Consider the following 27,011-nt stretch of genomic DNA (forward strand, 5'->3'; position numbering starts at 1 on the left):
CCCCCCTTTTTTTTCCCCTCTTCCTTTCTTCTTCTTCCTCCCCTTCTCTATTCCTTCCAATATTTGTCCTGAGTGCAATTTGAACTAACTCTCACGCCATCTCCTCTCCTCTGATCGTCACAGTGTTTGCCTTCTGTCGACACAACAGACATTTTAAAATAAAGTTGGTTTGCAAGGCAGACAGAGAGAAAACTCAAGTTAACCGCGTGGAGGTTTCCTCTCTTTCCTTTCCTCTGCGTTTTGCACGCCTGCTTCCCAAAGAAACACGCACAGTTTGAGCCTAGCTGTGATCAGATAGCCAGAGAGGAGCCAAAGGAGGAAGTTGGAAGGAGGGACCAGAGCAGGGAAGAGTAGTGTGTGTGTGTGTGTGTGTGTGTGTGTGTGTGTGTGTGTGTGTGTGTGTGTGTGTGTGTGTGTGTGTGTGTGTGTGTGTGTGTGTGTGTGTGTGTGTGTGTGTAGTGAGTGAGGGAGTGAGGGAGCGGAGCGAGGGAAGAGTGGATCCGCCGGACGCGTCCAGCTCTGTGAAATCGGAGGATTTCTTCACTTGTGGCTTCGTATCCAGAGCAAGAATGTGCGCAAAGGGACACAAGACTACAGCGGTGCCGCTCACCTGCCCGGACAAAAGTTTTTAACAACACTGTCGTGTTAAGAAAGCTACACACCTATGCTGTCACTGTCAACACAGGTAGCGCAGAGGATCCCGGAAGGGCCACTCGTAGTGCAGGTTACGAGGTTGTGTGCATAGCTTGCGCGTTTATTTCAAAGGCGAGGGAGCGAGCGCCGATGGACTTATTTATCTTATTTAAAAAGTAGTCATTCTCTTTTATACTGCTGGGTTTTTGAAGTAGATCAACGGGAAGAAGATGAAGGAACTGAGGAAGAAAAAGTTGTACGTGTTGGTGGACGTGCTGTGCGTTTTAGTTGGTAAGTGAATGGACACACAAAGTACAAAACAACGTCAGCATGATCTGCCTTTATCTAGGAACTGCACTTCACTGTTGTCAGCACGAACTTCTGATCCTACCTTTCCTTGCCAGTGTCGGTCGTGTTTGTGTGTTTTGCGCCCGTGACATAAACTTTGGGGATTCTTTTAAAAATGGGACCAGCGCGTTGTTTGTTTAACTGCATGTAAGAAAAAAAGAAAGAAAAGAAAACAGGAATGAAAGCATGTTTATTACCAGAGGAGAGTCCCTTGTGAGAACACAGGAGCTGGTTTATCCCTGTATATCTTTAAAAGGGGGAAATGAAGCCACTGCATTTCCATGCAGGAGTCCAACACCAACAGAGCAGCTCCGTCACCACGTTTATTTATGCAGATCCCAACTGGAATATTGTCCGGGCTGCTGCAATGTGATATGAACTTGTACCATATCACAATAAACAGAAGAGGAAATATCATTCTCATTCTCCTCACAGTGGCTTACTGCTTGCTATAGTCCCACTCACCAAAAAAAAAGAAAGAAAGAAAAAAAGAAAAAGAAAAAAAAGAAAGAAACTTTGCCGGACTTTGAGCCTGCAGGAAGTTGAATGTTTGTTTATGGAAATTTGATATGCATGTGTGAGCCCCGCTTATTTCTCATTTTCTTCAGTATTTTGTCTGCCAGGAGTCCGCTCAAGAATGTACAGACTTCCCCGCACACAGTGCATTTCTCAAGATATTACTTCCACTTGTGTCCCTCACACCATTGTTTTGCATGTAAATACAGACAGGATTCATTTTCAAGGGATTATATCTATGAAAATGAATCCTTCCTATAGCCTATATCATTGCCGTGGTAACTAGAGCAGATCATTATTAGCTTTTATCTCCTGCCCCCTCTGGCGAATGAAGAAATAATGACAAGATGGGGGGGGGGGTATTAATCCATAAATAATTTGATGGAATTACAAAGTATTTAATTACTTACTTAAATTGACAATACAAAATAGTGTGTATTAATAACAAATTGATATATTAATCCATCAATAAATGGGTGTCATTAAAAAAAGGTACAATTTAAAGCAGGTCAATCTAAACTGATAATGGGATTTCAAGATCAAAAACTTACAACATGCTAGACCATGTAATTATGCTGCCCATTAGCCTATAATATGAAAACAGACTTGACTTGAATTTGTCTGTATTTGTCTGTATGTGAATCTACCAACACCGCGTATTATCTGCTCTGCATGTTGTTGTCCTTCTCAAAGTTGAGTTAGTTTTCTGATAAAATCATATAGTATATCATAAAAACTTACAAATGTGAGAACTTATCCCTCACAAGGATTTGTTTTCAGATGCAACCCAGTCATGATGTGCACATGTGGAATGTACCACTGTGGTGGCACACTGGTTTTTGTGTGTCAGTGCCACAAGCCTGCGACAGACATGTGTTGCATAATGGTGTGTGTGTGGTGTTTGGCGGTGTGTTCATCCCTTGTTGTGCACCAGTTGGTGATAGCGGTGAAGCAGTGGTGGTGGGAGGATGGAGACAGGGATGACGGCTCATGCATGTGCTAATCTGCTCTGCTGTGCAGTTTTCGGCGAGCCCCCCTTCCTCAGGCTTAGAGATAAATTTTTTTCCATCTGTGTGAAGATCTACAGACTGCTGAACTTGATAAGCCTCACCATTTTGCTGTCACAAGTCTGGGATTAACGTCTGGGTTGGGTTCGGTTGGCCGGGTCTGGATGGCTGCATCCCACCCTTTTGCCTCTCCCTTTCCTTTTGCCACCCACGTCACCCACCCAAATAATCATCAAGTCAACCCCAAGCTTAGGTTGAGGTTGCCCCAGCCATATAATAACAACATGCTAGACCATGTAATTATGCTGCCCATTAGCCTATATGAAAACAGACTTGACTTGAGTTTGTCTGCATTTGTCTGTATGTGAATCTACCAACACTGCGCATTATCTGCTCTGCATGTTATCTAACAATGCTGCTTTTCTATCTGCAGCTTCAAGTGCACCGTACCGTCTACATCTCTTCAACATATTTATGAAATCTCAGAGGCCAAATAGAAGCAGCAGATTCAATCACGCAATTTTCTTTGCCATGCTTTCTGTCACCCACACCCTGCCCTGCCCAGGTCAAACTAACAACAGTTGGTGTCATATGAATAGATCTGCCTCCCACTATTTTTTTTTAAACAATGTTCAACACAATGACTGAACCCCTCAAAGCAGAAATGTGATGCTAAATGCCTGCCTAGAGCTGAGGAGTGGTCTGTTAACATTTCATTTCAAGAGGTCTGTTGTTTTATTGGTCTTGTTTATGGCTAAGAAGCCTGTCTGATCTATCACAACAGACATTTGAGCTGTTCAAATATCTGCCTTGGTCTTGACGTTGTTGTTCATTGTAAGCTCTTGGCCTCCTTCTTTCTCCTCCATTCTTTCTTTGCTGTATCCCTCCCTCCCGCTTTCTTCCTCTGTCTGTGTAAATCTACACTCAAAGCAAATAGAAGGTGGGTGTTGGCTCAGACACAGAGAGGAAAGACCTCTCCCTGTCTGCTGCTCATATACTGGTAGGTGCAATACTGCAGGTGCATGACATTTTAGAGTTGGAGGAGGAGCAACAGCTCGCAGTGTGATATGAACTGTGACGTATGAGTAAGTGGTGTGACTAAATGGCCTTGGGGCAAGGCACTGGTGCCACGCACACTCACGTGTGTGTCGGTGTGTGCATAGCCTACATACTCTTTGTTGTGCTGCTGATTACACTGCCACAACCAGTTCTGTGAAAAGTCTATTATATGTGCAATTATAGACACACACACACACACACACACACAAAAAAAGTATACTGCATGCAGAGGAAGCAGTTAAAGTTCCATCATGTAATTATATTTTTTAATTTGTAGCAGTAGAACTGTGCTATAAAGATGACACTGGGTTATAGTAATCATTAGTTTTCTTTATGGCTCTTGTATTTCTGACCAGGAGTTTTCTTTTTATTGTGAGTTCCATGGATATAGTATCAAATACTTGCAGCCGCAGTCTGCAGTGCTGACACAGCGTTGAGGCTGTTGGCCTCCTCCTCTCCAACTCACACCTCAAGAATAACCCAAGCGGAGTCTCTGATTCTCCTCTAAAGCATGGTTATCAGATTGCTCTCAGTGTTTTATTTAGTTATTGACTGATTCATTACCTGATACAATAGAGCTTGCCTCCCAGAGTCCCACCACAGCAACACCATCAAAACGTTATTATGTATTTCCTCTATTATTTTCACCTGATTAGTGATGATTGTGTTTCGCCATGTACTGTTCTTTGACCTCATTGGGTATCGGTTAGAGTTTGTTAGTGAAGCCGTGCCACAGCTGTCTCCAGGGAGTCAGGCCTTCTCATGCGGTTGCGTTGGGAAGACTGATTGTACTGAGTTCTCAGAGAGAGGCAGTGAAGCCTCTTGATGGGAATTGTTTTCCTCAGGAGAGCTGTGTCATGGAAACTCAAGCCCTTTTAACAAACAGGCACGTCTCCTTTGAGAAATACGAGCCTAGAGTGTTGTGGTCTTTCTTTTTCTCATTATTTTAATTGCACATGGATTTCTGGTTAACAAGTCTTTTTATCAGTCATCCTGGATGAGGACCCTTTGTCATGGTGGTTTGATTTAAATCATGACCACATTAGCTTTCAGACATAAAAGCCGCTTTCTACAAAAGTCAGCCCAGGACACAGTTGATCTAAAAAATTTCAGTGGTGAGCTGGGAGGAATTACTTTGAATGTGGCTGAACTGCCCGGCATAACTGTGATATCAGTAAATCTGCACATCTGGTACTATGTTTTTATTTTGTTATTGATGATTAGCTAAATAAAAAATTAATATCATACTTATCTCCAATACATAAGACTATAATGTTATGAGAATCTTCTCCAGACTGCTTTGCACCCCAAGTAGGTTCAGCCTGCTTTTTTCACAGTCTCACAGTGTCATTTAATGGTTTTGACTGATTGACAGGTTGGAGAGGCACCTTCTTGCATGTTTTATTCTTTCCAGTAAAGCTAGAGAGGGATCAAGAGGGAGGCCTAATTCAGGAGGAGCAAGAAGCACAGTTCACATTATGACTCAGACTAGGATTTGTCATAAAGTGTGATCCGGAAAAACTAACTGAAACATTAATACGCCTCACTTATGTACAGTAGTTCAACTGGACTGTAGATTTGCCATTGATATGCAGATGTTTCAAAATGAAAACGCAGCTTTGCATTCAGGGAATTTTCAGAAAAGCTCGGCACTATTCAGGATAGTTGGACACTTGAACTCCTCCTGCAGGCCTTTTATGGTTTAGGTTTAAACCTGTGTGGCCTACTTCTTTGAACTCCTCCAAACCCAGACTCTTTGATTGCCAACCCAGATTTAGCTTTCCCTCCCACCATCCTTCCAACCCTCGCCTGCCACTCTGTCTCCTTCTGCACTACTTGGAGCTAAGCATGCGTAAATGATGGACGGAGTGAAACAGCGGGATTAAGAATAAAGAATGGGCCGCAGCAGCAGCAGGATTTGGTGTGACTGGTGAAGTTGGGCGTTCCTCATGTGAATTAGAATTCCAGAGGCCAGCGCCGGCGGAGGTTGTAGGCTCAGCACATACCTTCCACATTAGTCAGTCCAGCTTGGGGTGACAGTCAGGAAGAGGGCGTGTTTAGTTGTTTTGTTACTCAAGTCATCTTTGAAAAGGTCTGTAACATCACCTGTTTTGGTCTGTTGTAGAAGTTTGGTGGCATGAGTTTGTTGCACTTTTCAACAAATCATGTTTTTGAAGCAGAGGGATGAAACAAAAGAGAGGGGAAGGGGGAAAAAAAGTGGAAACGGTGACTGTAGCTGAGAGGAAAAATGTCTGCCTCTACAGTCATCTATAGTGGTAGAAAAGAGAGAGCTGGAGACTGAGTCAGCAAAGGAGGCTTAAGAGTGACACATAGATGAAAAATAAAGCGGCGAAATGTGGTGTTAATGTGAGAGGATACGAGAGCCATCGAGAGAAGGAAAAGCTGGATCAGAAAAGGGAGAAAATACACAAGAGGAAGAAGAAATTCGCTGAGTGGCCTTCATGCTGGAAAGATGAGAAATGAGAGTGGAAGAAATTAGATGGAAGGGTGTTCTGGCAAATGTTCCAGCTGTGACCCTGAGGGAAAGTTTTATACCAAGCAGGGCAGCCCTGGGGCATGAGAACACCCCTCTCACACCACATACACACTCTTCACATGCCTTGAAAATGTGCATAATGAAAACCCATGTGTATGTTTTACAAATGGAGGAACGTAATTGTGCATCCATGTGGTTCTGCAGGTGCAGCAGGTTATGTCAGGGAAACCAGGGCAAGTAGGTGTGAGGTACTCTCAAACTATGGGAGCAACTTTTAAATGATTCTGACAAGTTAAGTCAAGGCGTCGACCTGTCTGTAGTGGAAAAATAGACTACACGCAAAATGTAAAAAAGCCAAAGAAGCTGAGACGCAATAACAGAAGCAGAGAGAAGACGGGCCTCGAGTCTCAGCCTCAGAGTGCTATTGTGGTCCAAATGGTCCCTGCATAATTGCACATCTGCCAGCTAAATAAAGCACCATCCCATTGAGGCCTCTATATTTACAACAGAAGGAGAAGTGTGTGGGAGGACGCTGCAAACATGAGAATGACAGACAGGAAGATGGAGCTGCAGAGAGATGAATGAATGACTTTGAATACGAGAGAGAAAAAAATGGAGGAGGATGTGAATCAGCAGTGGTGCAAAACTCTTCTTACACTGGCATCTTTGTTTCTCAGTAGGGTTTCAATTAATGCTAAAATCTCCCATGATGCTTCTCTGACTGTTTTCTTCTTCAGACCCTCTTTGACACGCAGTCATGGAGGATTACTCATCTGTCTGTTACGCTAATGCCCATTTCATCATGAGAAAGCCACTGCATGTGGAGTGTGCTAATTTGCAGCCAGACAACTGACAACCCTTAAACTTCGCAAAATGGAACTGAAGCCTCATAAACGGGTCTACCTTAATCTGAAACAGGAAAGCTCCAGCTTTGCATCCTGCTTCTTCAAACAGGCTCCCATTAGGGGTTCAGGCAGGAGATTTTCTGACTGACCACTGGAGATTAACTTCCTGGCTACATTCCAAGTTGGCAGCATTTTCTGCAACTCCATCCATAGCAGCAGGTGTTTAGCAAAAGGGTTCTCCTGTTTCCCAAACAAGAACCTCAACCTTTCCTCCACATATTTGTTCTTCTTTCTCGCCAGAAAAATCCACCCAAGGTGTCCGAGTTTAGCTCAAGTCGGAGCTCGGTCTTTAAGAGGAGACAGCTCTGAAGCAGAGTCAGTTTGGGTTGTGGGGTTGTCTTGTGGTATCCCGGAGACCTATTTTGTCTGCAGTTGGATTTATTTTTGCCTGTAAGCACTATGTGTATTTGTGTGTCGGCTTTCCAAGAGAGTGGCTGGTTTGTTGCTTTCAGATAGAAACACTGATCATAACACACACACAGACACACACACACTCCTCAGGATGTACCATTCGTTCTGCCCATTACGGCAGTCCAGAGTTTTTACATCATTTCATTTCAGCACTTTTATTTTCATCCAAACTTGTAATTTATGAGCAACAAGTTAAAGTCAGATGTCGGCTGAATTAGTGCTTCATTTATGAATACAGAAATGAAAAATTCATACCTTTCTTTTTACGAGCCAGGAGAGGGTTGTTTTAAGGCGAGGTGCCCTGACTTCACTCAGTACGTGAACTTAACTGTGTGGCAAAGTGGTAAAATCTGAGTTTGGCTATGAGAATTTAGGAAGCTAAAGAAAACTATATATATAAAAAACATATGGCCAAACAGATGAATACATGATACTTGAGATTTCACTGTTGCAAAAAGGACGTAAACTGTCTGTGAGCATGTTGAGTGGATGAAGGTATATGCCACTTGCCGCTGGCGCTTCTCTTTGAAGCTTTTCACTTAATTTTTCTGCCACTTCACTGTGATTAATGGCCCCGCTCTGGCAAGTGTTAAAAGCTTCATAAAACAGTTTGAAGTTACAATACTATGTGACTTCAGTGCAGAAACAATTATGTCCCTCTGCTGCTTTAAAGTGACATTTACCATGCTTTATTGAAATAAACAAACATTCTCCTCAGTCTTGTCCAAGTCAATCTTTTTAATGTTAAATACAACATGGCATGTTGAACTGTATTTTTTTCAGACAATTGGCTGTGTATACATTTCAGTTGTGTCCGTGCAGAGTCTAGAGATGTTGAAAACAATATTTTGAAGATACTTTAGGTTTATCAGTGAAAGCAAGCGTGCAGAGATTTAAGGATTTCATGACTTACTTTCTCTTTGCAATTGATCAATTAAAAAAAAAAGAGCAGAGAGATTTTCAGTCCTTGAGAGAATATATTAGAACCTTGAAGTATTTGTCACAGTAATATAATGAAACCCTGAGTGCAACCATTTGTCAGGAATGGTAAACCAGCAGCAGTGGACTCTTGACATATTGCTCTGTTCTTGACAGCTGGAAGCAGGATGCAGGATACAGATGCTGAAGCTGCCACCACCAAAAGCCACATCCGTAAATCCCTATCGGGGTGCTCCCACGAGGCCCCTGAGACAGGATGTCAGATGTTAAATACAAGAGATCCTATATACTGCTGTGGTTTTCGCAAACGGGATTCTGCTGGTGCTAAGAGAAAAATATGTGGAATAAATCTTTATATTCCCTGCTTCACCATATCCTGACATGGCAGGCAGATGTGTAAACAGGGAATCATGGAGAGAGGTGTCAGGCAGCTGCTGTTGCAAGTTACAAAAGGAAACATTGCACGCTGACAATGGTTCTAAACAGCAGCAAAGGATAATGGTTGATGTATTAACCTAATAACTCCCCTCCAGCCATCCTGTAATCACTTTGCATAAAGCGTGTGAGCAACATTCCTGAGTTTGAATGCCGTTTGTTAACTGATATTTACACGACATGTCACCTTTCAATTTTGGGCACAGTGTAGATGTGTTGAAACTTGCCAGTGGCCCATATGTCTCCCAGTCAGAAAGTTGAAGTTTTACATTTATAGTTCAAATATTGTAGTTGGGAAGTGATTCCTCCTCTCTCTTTTTATGGACACAGTGCTGAAATGAATTAGCTATATCTCTATATGCATTCTCTTCTTCCTTGTTTAAACCCAGCTCATCCAAGGTCGGGTCACCAGGTGCTCATGCGAGATGATATGTTTATCCTACACAGCCCTATTGTGTATTCTCTTCTAAAAACACAAAGCTTCTGTTCTGCAGCTGTACTTCCCTCGCCGAGCCAATGAGTCTTTGTCTTTATAGTGTCTGTGAGGAACATGTGTGCAGTTGGCATGTCACAAAACAATGTCTGTCCTCATCTGGTGCAGTGCATGACACTGCGTGGCATTGTGTAGGAGTGATGTTGTATTGTTTATTGTGAATAAGGGGAATCTCTTGGCTTGATTTTTTGAATTAGAGGTTATTACAACCCTATTGGACTTCTAAATATGTTTTATTCTCTCATTCTCTCATGCTTTTTTTACCGATCTGCTCTGTGTTTAAAATATTTTTCTCCTCCTACATTTACAGTAGGTTGTTGTTCCATATCTGTCAGGAGAGGTTTCTGGTTGGAGTTAAACCCAGACTGTTCACCTCAGCTGAATCCTGATCCACCGTCCAGTTGTATATTTTCCCTTAGTCTCAGTCTCCAGTACATGTGGACTCTTAGGTCTCTCATAAGTCAGTCTCACTGGAAGTCCTCCTGGAATTATGTCAGCTGCAGACATTTTTTTTGAAAGAATGGGAGGAGTGCACTGCTCATTTACACTGAAATGTAATACTATTGGTGAGCACGGTGCTTTTCCACTACTGTTTTTCTTGCATTTAGTATGCGGCTGTATGGCATTTCCATAGTGGCCCCAAGGACGTGTGTGTATGTGCATTTTCTTCTGAGCACCAGCGTTCTTTCCAGTTGTTCCCAGTGAGGAGAAAGCACATGCAGATGCCTAGAGACAAAGGTGTTGCACCCAGCTTCAAGTTGAAAATCTCTGAGTTTTTCAGAAAGACATTAGGGTCCTCTCTGTACCTCCTTTAGAGGAGAGGAGAGATCATTCAGTTGGGTGGGGCAAGTCACCTTGGTAACCAAGAAAATGGAGGAGCGGTTTACTTTGGCTCTTTTATCTACCAAAAGAGAGAGGGGAAAAACCCAGTGATCACATCACAGCACTTTTTTTTGACAAAGCGTGTCCTTAGAAAAAAAGGCAATATCATACACGCCCAGACTGTCTGACTGCTATGATGGTGGTGGACGTCAGGGTGGAGAATACTACATTCCTAACAGGGGCTGCAACTCCTTATTTTTTCATCACTTCATCATTTCAACCATTAATTATCGAAGCTATTCTGACTACTCTTAAATATCAAATAAAGACAAATTTCCATCACAGGCTACCAGATCTTAAATCTTCTGACAATCACTGATGCCACCAAAGTCAGAATCTACAGTGATATGTTGCCTAATGGAGAAAATCTACTAAATTCTACATTTGTGAAGCTCAAACCTGCAAATGTTTCACATTCTCACTTAACATGATTGAAATAGCAAAAATCATTTCTACTCTGAATGATTATTCAACTGAACTGAGTACAGTTGATTGAACAATATAAGTTTTTAGTTATTTCGAGGCAAAACCACCCGGATTCACTTTTTGACTTGTCAGTCAGTCATTGTCATTAAAAGGTAATGACACTGACTATTACTTACAGCCTAAATTGGATAATTTATTAATTAACTCATTATTTTTGCCACTGCTTTACTTTTTCAACGGTCTAAGGTTGGACGAATCACCTCTGGCTTTGCAGCTGTGTAAATTTGGTTTTTCTCCCACATCCTGTGTCTGCCTAGAGTCGCAGTCTAGCCCAAATCTCTTTATTATGAAACCGCCTCCATTTTAGCCTTGAACAGGGGAAGTGAAAGGTCAGGTTGGACTGTAAAGGGGGTTACTACAGTAAAAATGGAAAAGAAATATAAAACGGTCCAGTGTGACTTCTTAAACCTCTCCTGTAGCATAGTCCACTTCTGTTTATAGGCAGTAGGTGACTTCAAAGAGGAAGAGCAAGAGAGCATCTGAAAAATGCATTAGCTCGTGTTTATACCTAGTTCAGAATACGATTAGCTTTATTTATTAGTTTCAGAAAGTTTTACGCTACCCCTATACACACACTAGTGAAGGGTGTTTGTTGGTGTCTTAGAGAGAGAGTAAGGAGGGAATGTGAAAGAGTAAGTATTTCTGGGACAGAGGTTTGTGAACGTCTCAAGGACACTATTCGTGCTCTCAGGAACCTTGCATTGCTATGTTTGGTCTTATTTTTGCACATAACCACATCATTCAAAAGAGTTATGTATGTTGTGTCTGTAATAATTTGTGTACAGTGGAAGTGTTTGCTCAATCCATGTGTGATGTGTAACTTTACATATGCCTGTGCATGCCTGTATGTATAAATCCGATTTTCCACTGTTTATTTTTGTAAATCCTTACTGTGCATTTCTACCCTGACATTTAACTACTGAATGTTTTCTTTCTCCTTGTGGGTTGTTTCATCATTGTGATTTTAGACCTTGAGGTCCAGGGAGAGAGAAAACAATTTAGTTATCTCTAAATGTTAGAGAAATGTTTTCACTTCCCAACTTAGGAACTGATGTAATGTCTGAAAACCTGTAGAAAAAGAGACAAATGTTATTCCTCACATTTTTCTCCTCAAATATCTCAGCCCCATTAACTTGGATAATCTAGTTTCTGGTCTTGGCAATCATCAAGCTTCAGATATTACTCTCAAAACCCCAAAGCACTGTTTCTCCATATATAGTGAACATTCACCAAACTTCATTTCTGATCTCACTCTTTCTGTTATTTCACTACAGCGGCGCTGCCCTTCATCATTATGACCATTGTGTACAAGCCATATCAAAGGGGTGTTTACTGTGACGATGAGAGCATCATGTATCCCCTCAAGCCAGACACCATCACCCATGGCATGCTGGCAGCAGTCACCATCTCCTGCACTGTCATCATTGTAAGTTTTACAAAGAACATCAATGCCCTTTCTATTTTTTCACAGAGTTAAATTCCTTTTTACCTAAGTCAAGCCAAAATCATAGAAAGTTTACAGGATTTCACTCATTTAACAACACTCTGTGCTGTTTGCTCAATTGCTAAATAGATTTTGAAAACGGGGTGTTGATGTATAATGTCACTGCTCTTCTTCTTCCCTCAGATCTCCTCTGGAGAGGCCTATCTGGTTTACAGCAAGAGGATTTACTCTAATTCAGACTTCAACCAGTATGTAGCAGCACTCTACAAGGTAGTGGGCACCTTCTTGTTTGGAGCATCTGTCAGCCAGTCGCTGACCGACCTTGCCAAGTACACTATCGGCCGCCCGAGGCCTAACTTCATGGCTGTATGTGCCGCTAAGACCTGCACGGGATACATGCCAGTGATCAACTGCACTGGTGCGCCACTAGATGTCACAGAGTCCAGGTAGGAGGAGGAGAACTGGGTGTTATACTGGGAACAATTGTGCATAGAGAGGAATATATGTTTTAAAAAATATTTTAAAAAATGAGTATAAAATGTAAGGCAGTAACATTTGCTTCTTTGTCTTTTCCAGATTGTCCTTCTACTCTGGTCACTCCTCTTTTGGAATGTATTGCATGCTCTTTCTTGCAGTAAGTACAAGCCTCAATCCATCTCTGAAAGTCCTAAATTACAATGCAAATATGCCTCTCTATGTACAGTAAACAAGGAAATGTCTCCATGAAAATATATGTGTGAATCAGGCCTGGCAGGCCTCTGGTGGGCTCAGCTGAGCACATGATCATACAGTACGTTTGAATCTGTGCTCGAGGGCTAATTTTTGAGGACATGAAAAAGCTCACAACGTCACTTTATGCCTGTGGACGCAGAAAGGACAAAGCAAGAGTTCAGAGGAAGAATGTGAATATGTGAGAGGGATGATCTGGAGGCCTTTGCTGCCTTTTTCCCAGAAATGATGAAGGCGAAGCATGTGCTGTGTTCTGTCTTCCAGGTTTATCCAGTTCATTACACTTGGCCTCATCTCCTTCTGTTAAAAGCCAGGCACCAGTGCTAGACAGCAAGTTTCAAGAGGCCAAGCAAAGCAGCATTGTTCAGCTCAAAGAAAACAGAATCTCTCCAGCAAGAGTACAGCCCTGTCAGTGGTTCAGCTTGCACACCAGGCAAATACTGAAAACAAACAGGGCTAAGCTGTGATATCCAGACCGAGTCCTGCACTGCTGAAAAAAGTCTCCTGCCATGTTTAGTGGAGAGTGTGGCCGTGTGGCAGGGGGACTGTGGTGTGATGCCAAATTTTGCACCTTCGACAGTAACCTAGCAGAAGCCGAGAGAAGTCTGAGCTGTTGCCAGGTTCATAATTTTTTGGCATCTGCTGCCTACCGGTAAAAAAGAAAGGGTGTTTCAGTCCAGAGCGGACATAAATAAGACTTGGCTAATACTCAGCACCTTTTTACACTTAAATCCAATTTGAGACATACCAGCCACCGTTTCTGACACAAACTCATGCTCCAAATAAAAAGGCTTTTATTATAGGTGTCTGGAGTAAGATACCATCTGCCCTGAAACCTGATAGTACAGCAGACTATGCATTTAAGCAAATATAGAGACTGCAAAACACACTTTCGATAACTTCATGAGGTCATATCACTGTGAATGTCAATGCAAATATATGCTGAGCTCCCTCTTTTCTTCCTTCCTCTTCCCCTCCCCAAACAATCTACCACCCTCTGCTCTTCTTTTTCTCTAATCCCCACTCCAGCTTTATGTGCAGGCGAGGCTCGTGGCTAAGTGGGCCAGACTTCTTCGGCCTACCATCCAGTTCTTCCTGGTGGCCTTCGCAGTGTATGTGGGTTACACCCGAGTCTCTGATTACAAGCACCACTGGAGCGACGTGTTGGTGGGGCTGCTGCAGGGAGCACTTGTTGCTGTACTCAACGTGAGTATCCAAGACAATTTCACTGAAGGACGGCTCTGCAAAATTTGAGTTTCAATGTGATACTTTCATAACATCAGGACAGTTGGTTTTGAATGTTTAAAAACATCTGTATCAAGTAGTGAGCAGCTGTGAACAATATGAAGACTTCATTTGTGGTCATTTAGAGCATACCTTTTTATACGAATAAACAACAACATCATCATACGTGTTTATCTAAAACACTAAACTCCATTTCATTTGACATTTTTTTTACTGTGATTCATTTCCACTCTCATACCTGTTTACATTTTAACTTAGCCCTGTGGTTTAAGGTTTTAGGAAAATTAAACATGGGTGGGACTTAGACGGATCATAAGAATGACATTTAATGGATATTTTACTATTAACACCACTCAGCTTCAAAGCAGAACAGCTCCTAATGAATCCATGTTTCAGCTCTATGTCATTCTCACAGAAAAAATATGTATATGGACAGAAAGTATGAGGAGGGTGAAGTGTGACAGCACCGCCGTGTGACTTGACACAAACCCACACACTTACACTGGCAGGTTCTCAGGCAATAAGTCCATTCTCTCCACCTCATCCAGCTGGGCTTCTTTATTGTTTGGCCCCTTCCCTGTTTTGATTGAACCACTGTCAGCACCGCCTTGTGGAAATTCTGGACTGGTGTGGTGTGTGTGTGTGTGTGTGTGTGTGTGTGTGTGTACGTGTACGTGTGTGCGTGTGTGTCTTCTTGTATGATTAATTGGGAAGTCAGCCCGCACTTTGGCCTTCACAGTGCTGTGTGCAATTAGAGACCCTCCTGGGCATAGTGTTTTATGGCCTTTAGGGCTTGTGCCTGCTTTCTGTGTGTTCCTCTCAGATGTGCATGAGTGTGTGTAAGTGTTGGTGTGTCACTTAACAGCTGTGCACAGACCTGTCCAGACATATTTAATCAGAGTTTCCAGCCCTGCCCTTACCTCCTCTGTATCCCTCACATGCTGACAGTCCAATCTCTGTGGGAAAATTATCCCCTGGGTGACCAAAACTAACCTCTCCTCTCCTCTGCAGGTGCGCTTTGTGTCAGACTTCTTTAAGAAGCGTCCTCCACGTTGCACTAGGCAGGAAGCAGCTGATAGCGAAGAGCCAGAGAGGAAACCCAGCCTGCAGATCACAGATTCTGAGCACACCAACCATTACAACTATCACCACAATCCTGGCCCTGTGTGATAGTGGGGCTGGCACTGGGGAACAAAGGCTGCAGCCTGCAGACCCCAAACCTGTGTGATAGGGTCTAACCCAGGGGCTTCAACCTTGATTGTGCAGTTGATGGTGTTTAGTTTAGGGAATAACCTGCGGACTCTGTAGGCTGGTCACTGTAGTCTTCTGATGGTAAGTGAGACAGCCTATAACTATGAAATGTCAAATTTGAGTGTCTGTATAAGTGCTGGTTTACAGCCAGCCCTTTGTATTTCTGTTTGAAAGGAGAAGGGAATTAAGTCATGTGGTCTGTAGCTTGCAGCCTGCAAGCCCCCAGCTCTCCCTCTATATGTCAACCACTCACACTCCCACCTGCTCCCCAACCACTGGACTGACTGAGGGCGCTGCATCCCATTGCAAGGTCTCTGAGCCCCCTCTCAAAGACACCATGATGACCTCCTTTTCTCCTGTAAGAGAGAGAGGAGCATATTGTTTTTGACATCGTTGTTGATGTTAAAGTGTATTTACTTAAGGCTGCATTAAGCGAAAAACTCCAAACTTACAGCAACAAAGGTATGAATACCTGTTGCCTTATGAAGGGCTAATGTTTAAGCAAACAAGTAGCAACACAGAAGCAGAGAAGTTAGGGCAGGCTAATTGCAGTCCTTTTCTGGCCATCTGATGAATGTAAGTCTCATATTCACTTTTTTCTGCCTGTATTGGCCCACCAATTTGCTCTTCTGGGCTTGGTTTCACTTACTTTACCAGTCACTAATCTTTACCATATTGCTGAAATAGCTAGAACAGCTGCTCACTTTTATATAATGTGTCAGTAAGTTAGTTGGATTATGGTGAACAGAAACGACAATCTGGAAGTGCCTGAAAAGCATAGTGAACTGGGATAGGATGATCTGGGTGTTGATTCACAGTGGGATTAGCACTACTGGTGACTCTTTTTACATTACTATCAAATATATCGCTTAATGGAGCTTTAATGTGTTTTGTATGTTTTTAAGTTTTTATGTACAGTTTAATTTAGTCAATTTTTAGTGCACCTTAAGCTGGTTACACGTTTGAAAATGGTTGCAAATCATAAAAAAATTGAAGTTGTTTTTTTTTTTCTTTTCCATAGAGCCAGGCTCACAGACTAAAAGTGTCAGCTATAGGCCATCCCAAAGCTGCTTTGAAAGGAGATATATGTCAATGGGAGCGACATTCCACACTTACAAGCAATATTCAAACATAATCCTTTGATCTGTACTTAGCTGGCAACAAATTCCTGTCGTGTTTCGTAACTGCCACACAAACAGGTCTGGGTATCCTACTAGTACAAACAATAGGATGTTTTTCAAGTGTTCCCTCGAGTCACTATCAAGCCTTATTCATGAGTATTCTACAGCGATGTTATCTTCCAGCAGTTGTTCTTCATTCTTAGTATCCTTAAGTGATTAGCATGTCACTGCTCAAGTCTAGATAAGTGTCTGACTTATCTGAGCCTTGTAGGGCAAAACAGTCTGTGGGTTAGAGTGACCATCAACAATCTTGATGCTTTACAAAATGTACAAATTTAATTGTGGAGTTTGTGATTGATTCATGTTTCCCCTGTGTATAATGGACTGCAGAAGTAGAAACCATTGATGCAGATAACTTTCATTTCTGTTGGACTTTAATGTGTCATACCACTACATAATACTACGCAGACTGCCAGTCGAACATTAAGAAATTTGGCCTCTATTTTTTCCTCTTTGTTTTATGTTTTGTTTTTCAGTTCATTTTTCCTGTCTTATTGTGTGTGTGTGTTTGTTTTTGTTTCTCAAATAACAGTAATCAAAGAAGGATGAGACAACCATTTTGAAAATGGTGTTTAATTTATTTTAACTACAAGGAGTTCTATATTAACTCTAATAAGGTTGGAATTGCCAGCGCTGTTAAGGTTTTTGTGCAATCACCCCTGCTTGCCACTATGAGCCACAAATACTGTACTATGTACTATCTACTAATGCTATGTGACATGTTTCATGTTCTGTGAAGGATGTGAATATATATGAATATACTTGTTTGGTTTTTTTCACATGTAGGTAAGTTGTAATTTCACCTGTACAGTGTGCTTTGGCCTGTGCCTTTAGACTGGTGCCTATTTGCATTGCCACACAGACGGATCCAATTCCAGGACCAAACATAAGCCAGATGCCTTGGCAGAGCTTTTAAAGGGCTGTTGTAATGATAAAAGGTTACATACCAACTGTGTTTTTGAAGTTAGTAACACAGCTCCATTCCCACTTCAAAGAATCTCTATGGTCCCTTTCCCCTTCCTGTGTCGATAGATGGGGTTAATTTTTGAATAAGATCTTCTGTACAGTTCTTGTACAGCATGTAGACCCCTGGAGGACTGACAACAGATCAGACAGACCTCAAATTTGATAGAGGGGAGACAGGAAGACTGAGGGAATCTCACCTGGTATTGATTGTGAGGCCTTGGAGCAGAACTGGGTCTAGAGGTGGGGGTGTGGGGTATCCCATAGTGAACCTTGGTCCCTGGGGGCTTCTACACATTTAAAACACAGATTTACAACGAGAAACAGCTGGAATTGGTTGTGGTGAAGTGGCGTGCAAACCCCCTTACCCTGCTCCTTGCATTTAAATCATCTGTGCTTTACTGCAGCCAGACTAATGGCCCAAATGAGGATGAGGATGTAGAAACGTCATGGCACTTGATTACCCCTCTAGTTTTGTGGAAACCAAGGTTTTCAGCTGGTAATGTTGGCTTCCATGTGTTTTATGCTTTACAGGATTAGTGCTTCAGAATGGGCACTGGTCAGCCAAACTTTTGTTAATATGTCAATTTTTATGGTTCATGTTGTGTTTGCTTTTGTGCATAGATTATATCGATAGTCTCTAAATCAGAGAATTTTAAATAAAGATATAATCTGCATTCAGTTATATTGTTTGTTTTAATATGTACATTTAACATTGTCAATTTTAATGACACGATTACATAAGGCCTTCTAAACTGTTGCAAAGATTTAAGCACAGTATTTGATTCCTGAATTGAATTATTGCAGCATCAAGATTTCACGATGTTCTTGGCAAGCTCGCTGTGGTCTTGATTGTCGGCAATTTTTCATTGGAATGATGCAAAATAAAAATCTGTTATCTCCCGTACAAAGGTCAACACATTTCAGCCGAGTTCTGTAACAGGGTGTGGAAGGTACCATTAATTTCATTCAGTCAGAATAATAATGACAGAAACCTCATAACAAGTCACTTTGCTCGTAGTGGCAAAAAACAAGAATATTTTCACTTCAAGTGCTGTTTTACCATGTAAAAAGACTTCTTTAAATGACTGCTTGTACTCAAGTACAGTGGAAGTGAGAGGAATTTAGTTTGTGGTGCTGAAGACACATTAAAATTCCTCAGTAAAATTAACTTCCAGAAACAGTGTTTGTGTTATAACACAGGTACTGAACACATTTTTTTCCTCTTAATTGACCCTATTATTTCTTTAGTTCCCTAATATTTTCAGTTTTATTTACAAATGGCGACCCTGTTCTCTATACTACTCTCTGTTCAATGATCAGGCGAAGTATGATCGGCCATTCAGGAGGGATTAATCAAGGCTTCCACATAAACAAACACAGATATTTTGGACAAAATAAACACTGGACCCGTGGGGACATTTGAAGATGTATAAACCACTGTCATCCCTCATTGAAAACAATATTACTCACTCGCTTGTTTGCTTTTGACTTTTGACTTTGACTTGACTTGTTGTGAAACCTCTGCATGCGTGGGACAACTTTTCTTTTCTTTTCTTTTTTTTTTACTTTGGTGTCAAAACAACTGGGGATGGAAAACATTAAGGTGTTTTATTTACATGACTCTTTAGCCATTTAGCTTCTTCTTCAGGCCTTATTCAGATTTACAGTGTGTGAGTTCACTGCTATGTCATTAATTTCTCCAGAAATGCAGTATACCCTTTCTGAATATATTATCCCTAAAGCCATATGGTAAATGTACCTTGTTACATTATGAGATGTGGTCTCTATGGTAACCAGCGCATTTGTGAACTTGCTAAATAGTATATCTGCCTGTGGTTGTAAATAGTAAAGACACTATCCATCACATCTACTATCTTCTAGAGGGTTTAATGAGGCAGATGAAAGACACTCTACTAGGAACAGACAGCTGGATCCCTATGGCTTTTACATTACTTTCATATATGAACACCAAACCACCAAAATGATATGAATAAAGTTAGAACTATGAAATAACAGCATGAAATGTCTTTTAATAATAGTCTTTTTTACATAAAGGGCTGCTGAGAAAACTTTCCCAAAAACACAAATACAGCAAATACTGTAAGTCCTTAGAGACCATCACAAATTATGAATGGTCCAGTCCACAGGGATGGAATTCTGTGAATGGTCGTGAGTCTGGTGAGAAGTGGCTCTGGAGATGAACGGTTTTGGGAAAACCTCAGCAGTGAAAGCAGGAGAGTGTGACAGAAAAGGCAACAGTCGCCAGCATTTTAATGCTGCGGTAGACGATTCTGGATGTTGTACACTTGACTGTTCAGCCCACTTTGGCCAGCGTCCCTGTGGCGGATGGCCACGTGGTTTCAAGGTGGAATTTCAGGGACCAGAAACAGTGACAAAGAACGAAGAGATAATGGGATCCTTAATATCACAACTTTGCTTTTCCTTGGCCTTATTGTGACATAAAAAATAGAGTCCCCCACATAGGAAAAAATCCAATAACTGATTAAGTTTAAACTGAAATTAGAATAAAAGAGGATACAGAGGAGACAAAATTAAAAAAAAAATTAGAATTAGGGCACTGTAGCGTAAAACTGACAGAGATAGAGTGATGAACTGGTTGACAAGATGAGAAGTGGATAGACGGGAGACCCAGTTGTAGTCTTGTTCTTCAACTTGTGTTTTACTGCATTACATTGTTGTCTCCATTGAGCAGGAACTGTTTGCATTTCATTTTCAGTGCATGAAGGGGAAAACTGACTCTGAGAAAGTCACTACGCTCCATGATCACAAGGAACTACTGGTTTTTCTGGGTCACTGTAGGACCGACTAGCAATGACTAAACAAAGGAATGAGAGAAAATGAGTGGAATCATGGATTTTACATGAGCGGTTGTTGGTCTCAATGGTTTAAATACAGTAAAGTCATTTTGTCCGTGTTCATGTGATGATTTGAGTGAGAATTTATAAAGATTAAACTCTGATGTGCATGGTATCAGAAAGCAGATTTCTTACTACATAAACTTTAATGACAGTAAAAGTGGCGTACACACCATGTACGTATGTTTTTGACAATTAACAGTACTCTGCAGAAACTGATTCAGAGGTGTTACAGGGAGCAACTTCTCTTACTTTCTCATGCTGGAGGCCAGCGGAGACATTTTTAGCTTGGCGCTGTATTCTAGCAATTAAAATGCCTCCAGAAATGAGCAGCTAGTCTCTCTTGTTTTTCTCTTCCTATAATAGACAGCAGCTAGTCTTCCTGCACCATAGCCAAAAGCATTTGCTTCTGCAAAGAATCACATTAATTAACCCCCTCTCTACTCCACACACAAACATGCACAAACGCACACACACCGATATTACTAATGCAGGTTCATCAGCCAGTGTCACGGCCTTGTGTAATTTGAAATAATAGTATGAATATATTATTTCATAATTAAATCCACAAGATGCGAATGCGAGGCATAGTCTGCTTTAACCCTAATGTCCTGCGGGAAGTATTTTACATTCAGAGTTTTAGCGTTCCTGCTATTAAAACCAAATAAAAGTAGTTCATCATGTTCGTCATATTTTAGTGAGGCAGCTTCTATTTATTTAACACATTTTCACAATTCCAGTTTTGACTAATTACCCTTTATCAACAGATCAGAATCACCAACACAATTCTGTGTGAAGGTATGCATGTTTATGTGTGTGTGGGACCATCATCCACAGTAAAAGTGTTGTCATAATACAGATTGTTTACATTCAGACTGGACCAGAGAGTTTGTTGGAAAACACCTTATTACTTATTCATTTATTATTTCAGTATTTTATATCCCAGAAGTCTTTACTTCCACATGTTCTGATTTTTTTTCAGCTATTTTTTTCTTTTTCTTTTTTCTACTTTTCCCATTGTGGATGTCAGAATGATGAACACCTGTGACTAATCTCACTTCTTTTCCATAGCAGCAGTTGATCGGTCACAAGTCACCTCTTGAACCCAGTTGTGGGAGACTGAGATGGAGACAGAGGCCAGTGGAAATGACATAATGGCAATTATGATGATGACAGCTATAATGTGTTAGTTTGTGCACCTGATGAGTCAATTAATGTCGTTTCATTGAGATAAACCTGTGAGTGCTTCTGCAGTGGTGGGCCCTCAAGGGCAACATGGGCCTTGTTCATTGGAGGTAACTATCCAGTTCCCCAGGACTCGTGAATGGTTATCTACTGCTTGGTATTCTATTATTTCTTAAGTGTTTAGTAATCAAGAAGCTGACCTTTTTATTTATACTTATGCCCATTCATATTATTCATAAAGTTTACATAAATATTTGCTCCATATTCAGGAGCTTGTTTGTTGTTAGAGGTACAGTAATTGCTCTTAACTTCACTAGTGATGACTACAGACGGTTACATTTCAGTTTGACACCTCTGATCAAATTCATTTTGTTGTGAATTCAACATTATGCCCATAATACAAATGTCCAACGTGAATTTGAGCCCAGCTGAGCTCTTCCTGGTCATAATATAGGGATCATCACTCCATTACAGGCTCAGGACACGATGTGTCATTCAGGTCTCACTACTGTCCTGGGAGATTGTGGCCATTACAGAGGAGGAGGGGGTTGCGGGGGAGGAAAGGACATTATCTCTGTTCATCACACACTTTGCCACCTGAGCTCTGACCAGGATAAGTGACTCAAAACACGGTTCCTGGGGGAAACACGTAAGTAAACAGCTTCTATTACAAACATGATGAGGATATATGTGATGAGTCATCTAGATTGGATTTGAATTCATGTTTTTGACATTTAGATAATGCTCTAAGTACAGTTACATGTTATTGCAACTGGTTTTTACAAAGATTTTTTAACCACAATGGCTCACTGCCATCAGTCAGCTTGGTCATGCCTGTTGCAATTTTGTATCATCTCAAGTATGATTTCCTAGAGACCCGTTGTAACTCTGGAATGCCTGCGCAGTCAGTGTATTTGCAGACGTTTCACTCATTGGCAATGACCTACTGGAAAGAAAGAAGTAGTGAGGAAAAGGTAGTGAGGCAGGAGAAGCTTTTGGCTGTAGTAGAGGTGGTCGTAAACAGTCTGAGGAGGTATCTAAAGCGCTCTAGTCTCCAACTCCCAGTCTCCAGTCTCTTGGCCTTTACATGTTGTCTTGGACAGCAGCTCTGTGCCCAGGGGCCCGGCTGTAGGGGCCTCGCTGGATAATGGCACATTTCTTTCACACAGCCTTGGGAGAGAGAGGCAGAGAGAGGTGGAGTAGAAGCAGCTTATCTGGCTGCTAGCCATCCTTACCACCACCACCAGTGACCCTGATGAGGGATTTATATATTTATATATTCACACGCACACACATACACACACCATTCCTCTCACCTCAGTCAGGGGCTTCATGTCGTTCCCCCTCGTCCCTGCAAGTCATGCAAAACGTTATAGATTTATGGGAGAGGGGAAAACGTGTCCCGCTGTGTAGCGACACAGAGAGGTAAACAAACCTCACGTACGTCGCTAGAGGCCATGTGTGACAGGGCCTCCATTGGGAAACAACCTGACCTCCTGCTTGGGGCTGGAATGATGTCATACAAATGGGAACAGCACCTTGTAGTCAAGGTAACATGGGTGAATTCAGACTGTGGTTATTAGTGCACATGAATGATAATCAGGAAAGGTGGAGTTTTGTTTCTCTTTCATATGTTTGCATAAGAAAAATGACATATTAATATAAAGTGGCGCAGTGTGAAGCACTCATGCATGGTCACATGCAGAGACCACCCATCTCATCAGCCAGGGATGATATGCATCTCTCACACAGTTAAGTTTCAGTATAGACATTTTCATGTTGTTTTAATGCTATGGTTAAGTCACCAGATTTAGATGGTAGAGAGTTGTGTATTATCCTATGGGGCCAGAGAAGAGATAGAGGCCTAGCAAAACATATGTGTGTTGGTATAACCCACAAGCAGGTCGATCACATATGACTCACATTCTTTGCACAGTGTAGAGATCTTACTTAACAAATACTGACATATTTTTTTAATGATACTTTAACTACGGTTTTGAGGATCACAGACTGAATGGCCTGATTTGTTAATAAATCAGCTAATGTTGAAGACACAGTCACTCAGCCCCAGTGTGGTACCGGGCTGTTGTCATTCTGAACTTGTCATTTAACACGTCTGTTTACATTTCTGCTCCAAATGTGGTCTTGTGATAACATAGTGTTGAGGTGATAAAAGTGTAAATCCTAAAAAAAACAACAACCATGAAATTACTTGGGCCATGTTTCTAATTAATATGCATTGACTCTCTTTGACAGTACAGTAGCCAACATATTATATTATGTTATAGACTATGACATCGTACCCTTGGAAATCTTACTCATTTGGATTTCAAATCACACTGAATTAATTTTTTCACATCATATTGAATTCATCCATAACTGCACTTTAATCTTAACCACAATGGTGTTGAATTAGACTTTTCTCTTATAGCTGTAGCTGTTGCCCATGTGGCTGCAGCAGACAGAGAAGGACCTCAAGGGGAAGTGGGAGGCCTGGGTCTGCTCAACAGCCAGCTGGCCTCCCTTGGAAAATACAACATGCCTTCCCATGCCAGAAAATTTGTGAGTAGTGAATGAAAGAAGGGAAAATGTTAGTGTAGATGCTGCCAGCCAAGAAAGAGACGGAGAAGATGGTTCATATTCCTAAAACTTCAACAATTTTCAGACGAGGGGAAAGTGCTGGCAAGAAAGATTTGGACGAGGAAATGTACTGCCATGAGGTAGAGATTAAGGTCTCAGAGGTATTGGACCACAGTATCATCGAAAAGTCCTCAATTTGACCTTATGATGCAGCACTTAGGAAGTATTTTTTTTAAGTGCAAGACTTTGAGTTGGTAAAATCCAGGAAGTTCTCCCCTAATTACAGAAATGTGTGTGCCACACTTTTACCAGTAGAGCATTTCCATGGGTGGAAAGCCACCAAGTGTGTTTCCACATGCTCTGTACAGTACAATGTTGAAGGACTTAGTTTAATTGAGTTTTCAGTTTTATGCTAATGCTCTTTTGCAGTTTAGCAATAAATATTAACACAAATAGGGTTTGTGACTCGGGCTAGAAGTTCTGACCGGCTAACAACAAAACAGATTCCTACTGGGATGATTCTGTTGGTCCCTGCCTATGCAACAGTGTCAGTGATCAGCTCCTACAAACCACTCATTCATTCTGTGAAACCCTGATTTGACAGATTTAATTGTGGAAAACATAAGTAATGTGATGCAGCTGTGTCTTGGCCTTCTTACTTATACTTGGAGCCACACACACACACATACACATAAATTGAGTGTGTGCACATGTGTGATCAACGTTTCTGCTTTGATTGACATTTTAAAATGTACAGTTAACGGTGTCGTAGCGACGCGGTGTGGTACACATATGTAATTGCAGCCCTTTGCCTGAAAATGGCGACTGTGACATTTCAGCGTCTCACAGTTTGTCTCCCATTAAGGGTAGGACGTTTACCATTAGAAATTAAGCACAGGGCGTGTATCATTTGCCTAAACAAAAGCGGGACCGGAGACGAGTCTGGGATGAGGCCCTGATTTCCTGGACTTTATCTCACAGCTAAAATATATCTTAGTAAAAGAAATGATCATTAGTCTCCTACGTGTGGGCAGTCAGTGTATTACCCCCCCCCCCATCTGAATTTATTTGGAAATGATGGTAACTGGGAACTTCTTCCTGTAAAACAGATTTGAATTTAAAACCAGTAGAGGGAAATCGCATCTTTTAACTATAATGAGTCTATATCTAAATCAGACATATAGTGTTGGCTTATTCATTAAAGTAGGCTCTTGCAGCCTCGGCATGGCCAACTATAACATATGCATATCATACCAAGCTTTTCCAGTTTGATTTGGCTGCAATACACATGTTGAACGGCAGGTGGCAGTATAATGCAGTGTTCCAGCTTTTTGACTGTAAGTGTACAGGTAGATCCCCCAGGAGAGACTGCAACAACATAGTAGGTTATTAGTATTTATTTGTAGCCTATATGATGGTTTGCCTGGAAGGCAGATATCACTTTATTGAACCATTTTATGTCAACTGTTAAATGTGTAAATGCAACAATAATGAAGTGATTCCAGTGTTTTCTTGTTTCTTCACAAGTTGTTATTGGTGGTGCACATCACTATGCAGTGCTTCTAGTGTGTAATGTGCCATCTGTTAACTTTTGTTGAATTAAGTGATTATTGATATTTAATAAGAGAAACAATATCCTATTCAATGATGATTGGCCTCATTTTGGAGACAAACTCTGAAAACATCCACCAGATCATTTCACCCCCTACTACATCCTTTGTCCTCCTTTGCATAAAAAATGAATTCATACGTTCTCCTTCCTATTTCAAGTGCTTAAACACAAAAATTAACACCTGACCTGCTCTCTCCAGCTTGCCAGCACTCATGTAAAGTGGAAACCTGTGGCAACGACTGCACACTTTTTGCAAGAGCGCATCACTCCGCTGTGTGAGATGAGTGACGGCACATGCGAAGTGCTGTCAGCAGCATTTGCAAGTCAATGCTCAGATTTAACCGCTTCACTCTCCACTCCATGCGGATCGACTGCCTGAATTCAAAATCAGCCTCTGAAAAGATGCTCTTTTTCTCCCTCTCTCGCCCTTTAAAAGAGGCAGCACAATATGAGAATATGAACCACCACATTGACCTTGTATAGGAATTCCACTGGCACATGTGAAGTTATCTTTTTGCAACAAGATACCATAAGGATACTCCAGTTTCTAAAAAAAATTGTTTCACCGTTCTCTCTGTTAGGATGCAGTGCAATTTAGGATTTCCTGGCCAAATTGCGCAACCTAGTACATTCACAGATATTTGGAAAGTTAAAAGGAGATCTTATTCCAGTTAACTGCAAAGAAATACAAATCACTCCATTGTTCTGGGTCATGAAGGGGGAAAAAAATCCAGTGAAAAGAAGAGGTGCACATTTCCTGCCCCTGAGGTTACAACAGGCTATGAAGGCAGTGCCCTATTTACAAAAAGAAGGAACTATTTAGCAAAATATCACAGCAGTAGGTAATTCACAGTATTGATCTCCTCAGTGTTGTGTTACGCAGCCCAAAGACTGGGGGAGACTCAAGAGCGGGGAAACTATTTTACAGCACAGCACTAGAATTCCTGAGTTCCCACATACACATGCCTGTGGGCGTAAATGTGTCAGCGTCTGTTTTATGTGTGCATGTGTGTGTGTATGTGTGTCACAGAGGGTATTTAATTGTATCTGCCCGCAAGGAAGTGAGAAGGTGTGTGTGTGTGTGTGTGTGTGTGTGTGTGTGTGTGTGTGTGTATGTGTGTGTGCGTGCGTGCGTGTGTCCATCACACTCCTGGGATCTGTGGTGCTTCATGGGACCACTTTAAGGGCATTTTGAGGGAGTTAAGACTTTGGTTTAAGGGTTAGGGCTAGAATTGGGTTTTGGTTGAGGTTATGGTAAGGGTCTAGACAATGCATTGTGTCAATGACGTGTCCCCACAAAGCTACACAAACATATGTGTGTGCGTGTGTGT

At 41.5% G+C, this 27,011-nt stretch overlaps 1 protein-coding gene across 2 annotated transcripts; it reads left to right on the forward strand.

Annotated features, from left to right (window-relative positions):
• The first annotated feature begins 462 nt into the window (after nucleotides 1–462).
• On the forward strand, nucleotides 463–18,101 carry plpp2b (phospholipid phosphatase 2b). 2 transcript variants are annotated; one of them, XR_015035709.1, is made up of 7 exons: nucleotides 463–924; nucleotides 11,886–12,037; nucleotides 12,239–12,501; nucleotides 12,632–12,689; nucleotides 13,814–13,990; nucleotides 15,041–17,533; nucleotides 17,578–18,101. XR_015035709.1 is itself a non-coding variant. In XM_085774188.1 (6 exons), exons 1-6 carry the CDS (start codon nucleotides 864–866, stop codon nucleotides 15,197–15,199), a joined length of 870 nt encoding a protein of 289 aa, XP_085630314.1. In that variant the 5' UTR covers nucleotides 463–863; the 3' UTR covers nucleotides 15,200–18,101. The 2 variants fall into 2 exon arrangements, 1 of the variants encoding a protein (XP_085630314.1); XM_085774188.1 differs by having other exon boundaries at nucleotides 15,041–18,101.
• The last annotated feature ends 8,910 nt before the right edge of the window (nucleotides 18,102–27,011 follow it).

Source organism: Trachurus japonicus, chromosome 4 (assembly GCF_045865225.1).
Source record: "Trachurus japonicus isolate A0001 chromosome 4, Traja_1.0".
Taxonomy (NCBI): domain Eukaryota; kingdom Metazoa; phylum Chordata; class Actinopteri; order Carangiformes; family Carangidae; genus Trachurus; species Trachurus japonicus.

Coding starts and splice junctions, on each gene's coding strand:
- plpp2b (XM_085774188.1), top strand. CDS start 864: ATGAAGGAACTGAGGAAGAAAAAGTTGTACGTGTTGGTGGACGTGCTG. Junction 925..11,885: donor CGTGCTGTGCGTTTTAGTTG/GTAAGTGAATGG, acceptor ATTTCACTACAG/CGGCGCTGCCCTTCATCATT. Junction 12,038..12,238: donor TCTCCTGCACTGTCATCATT/GTAAGTTTTACA, acceptor TTCTTCCCTCAG/ATCTCCTCTGGAGAGGCCTA.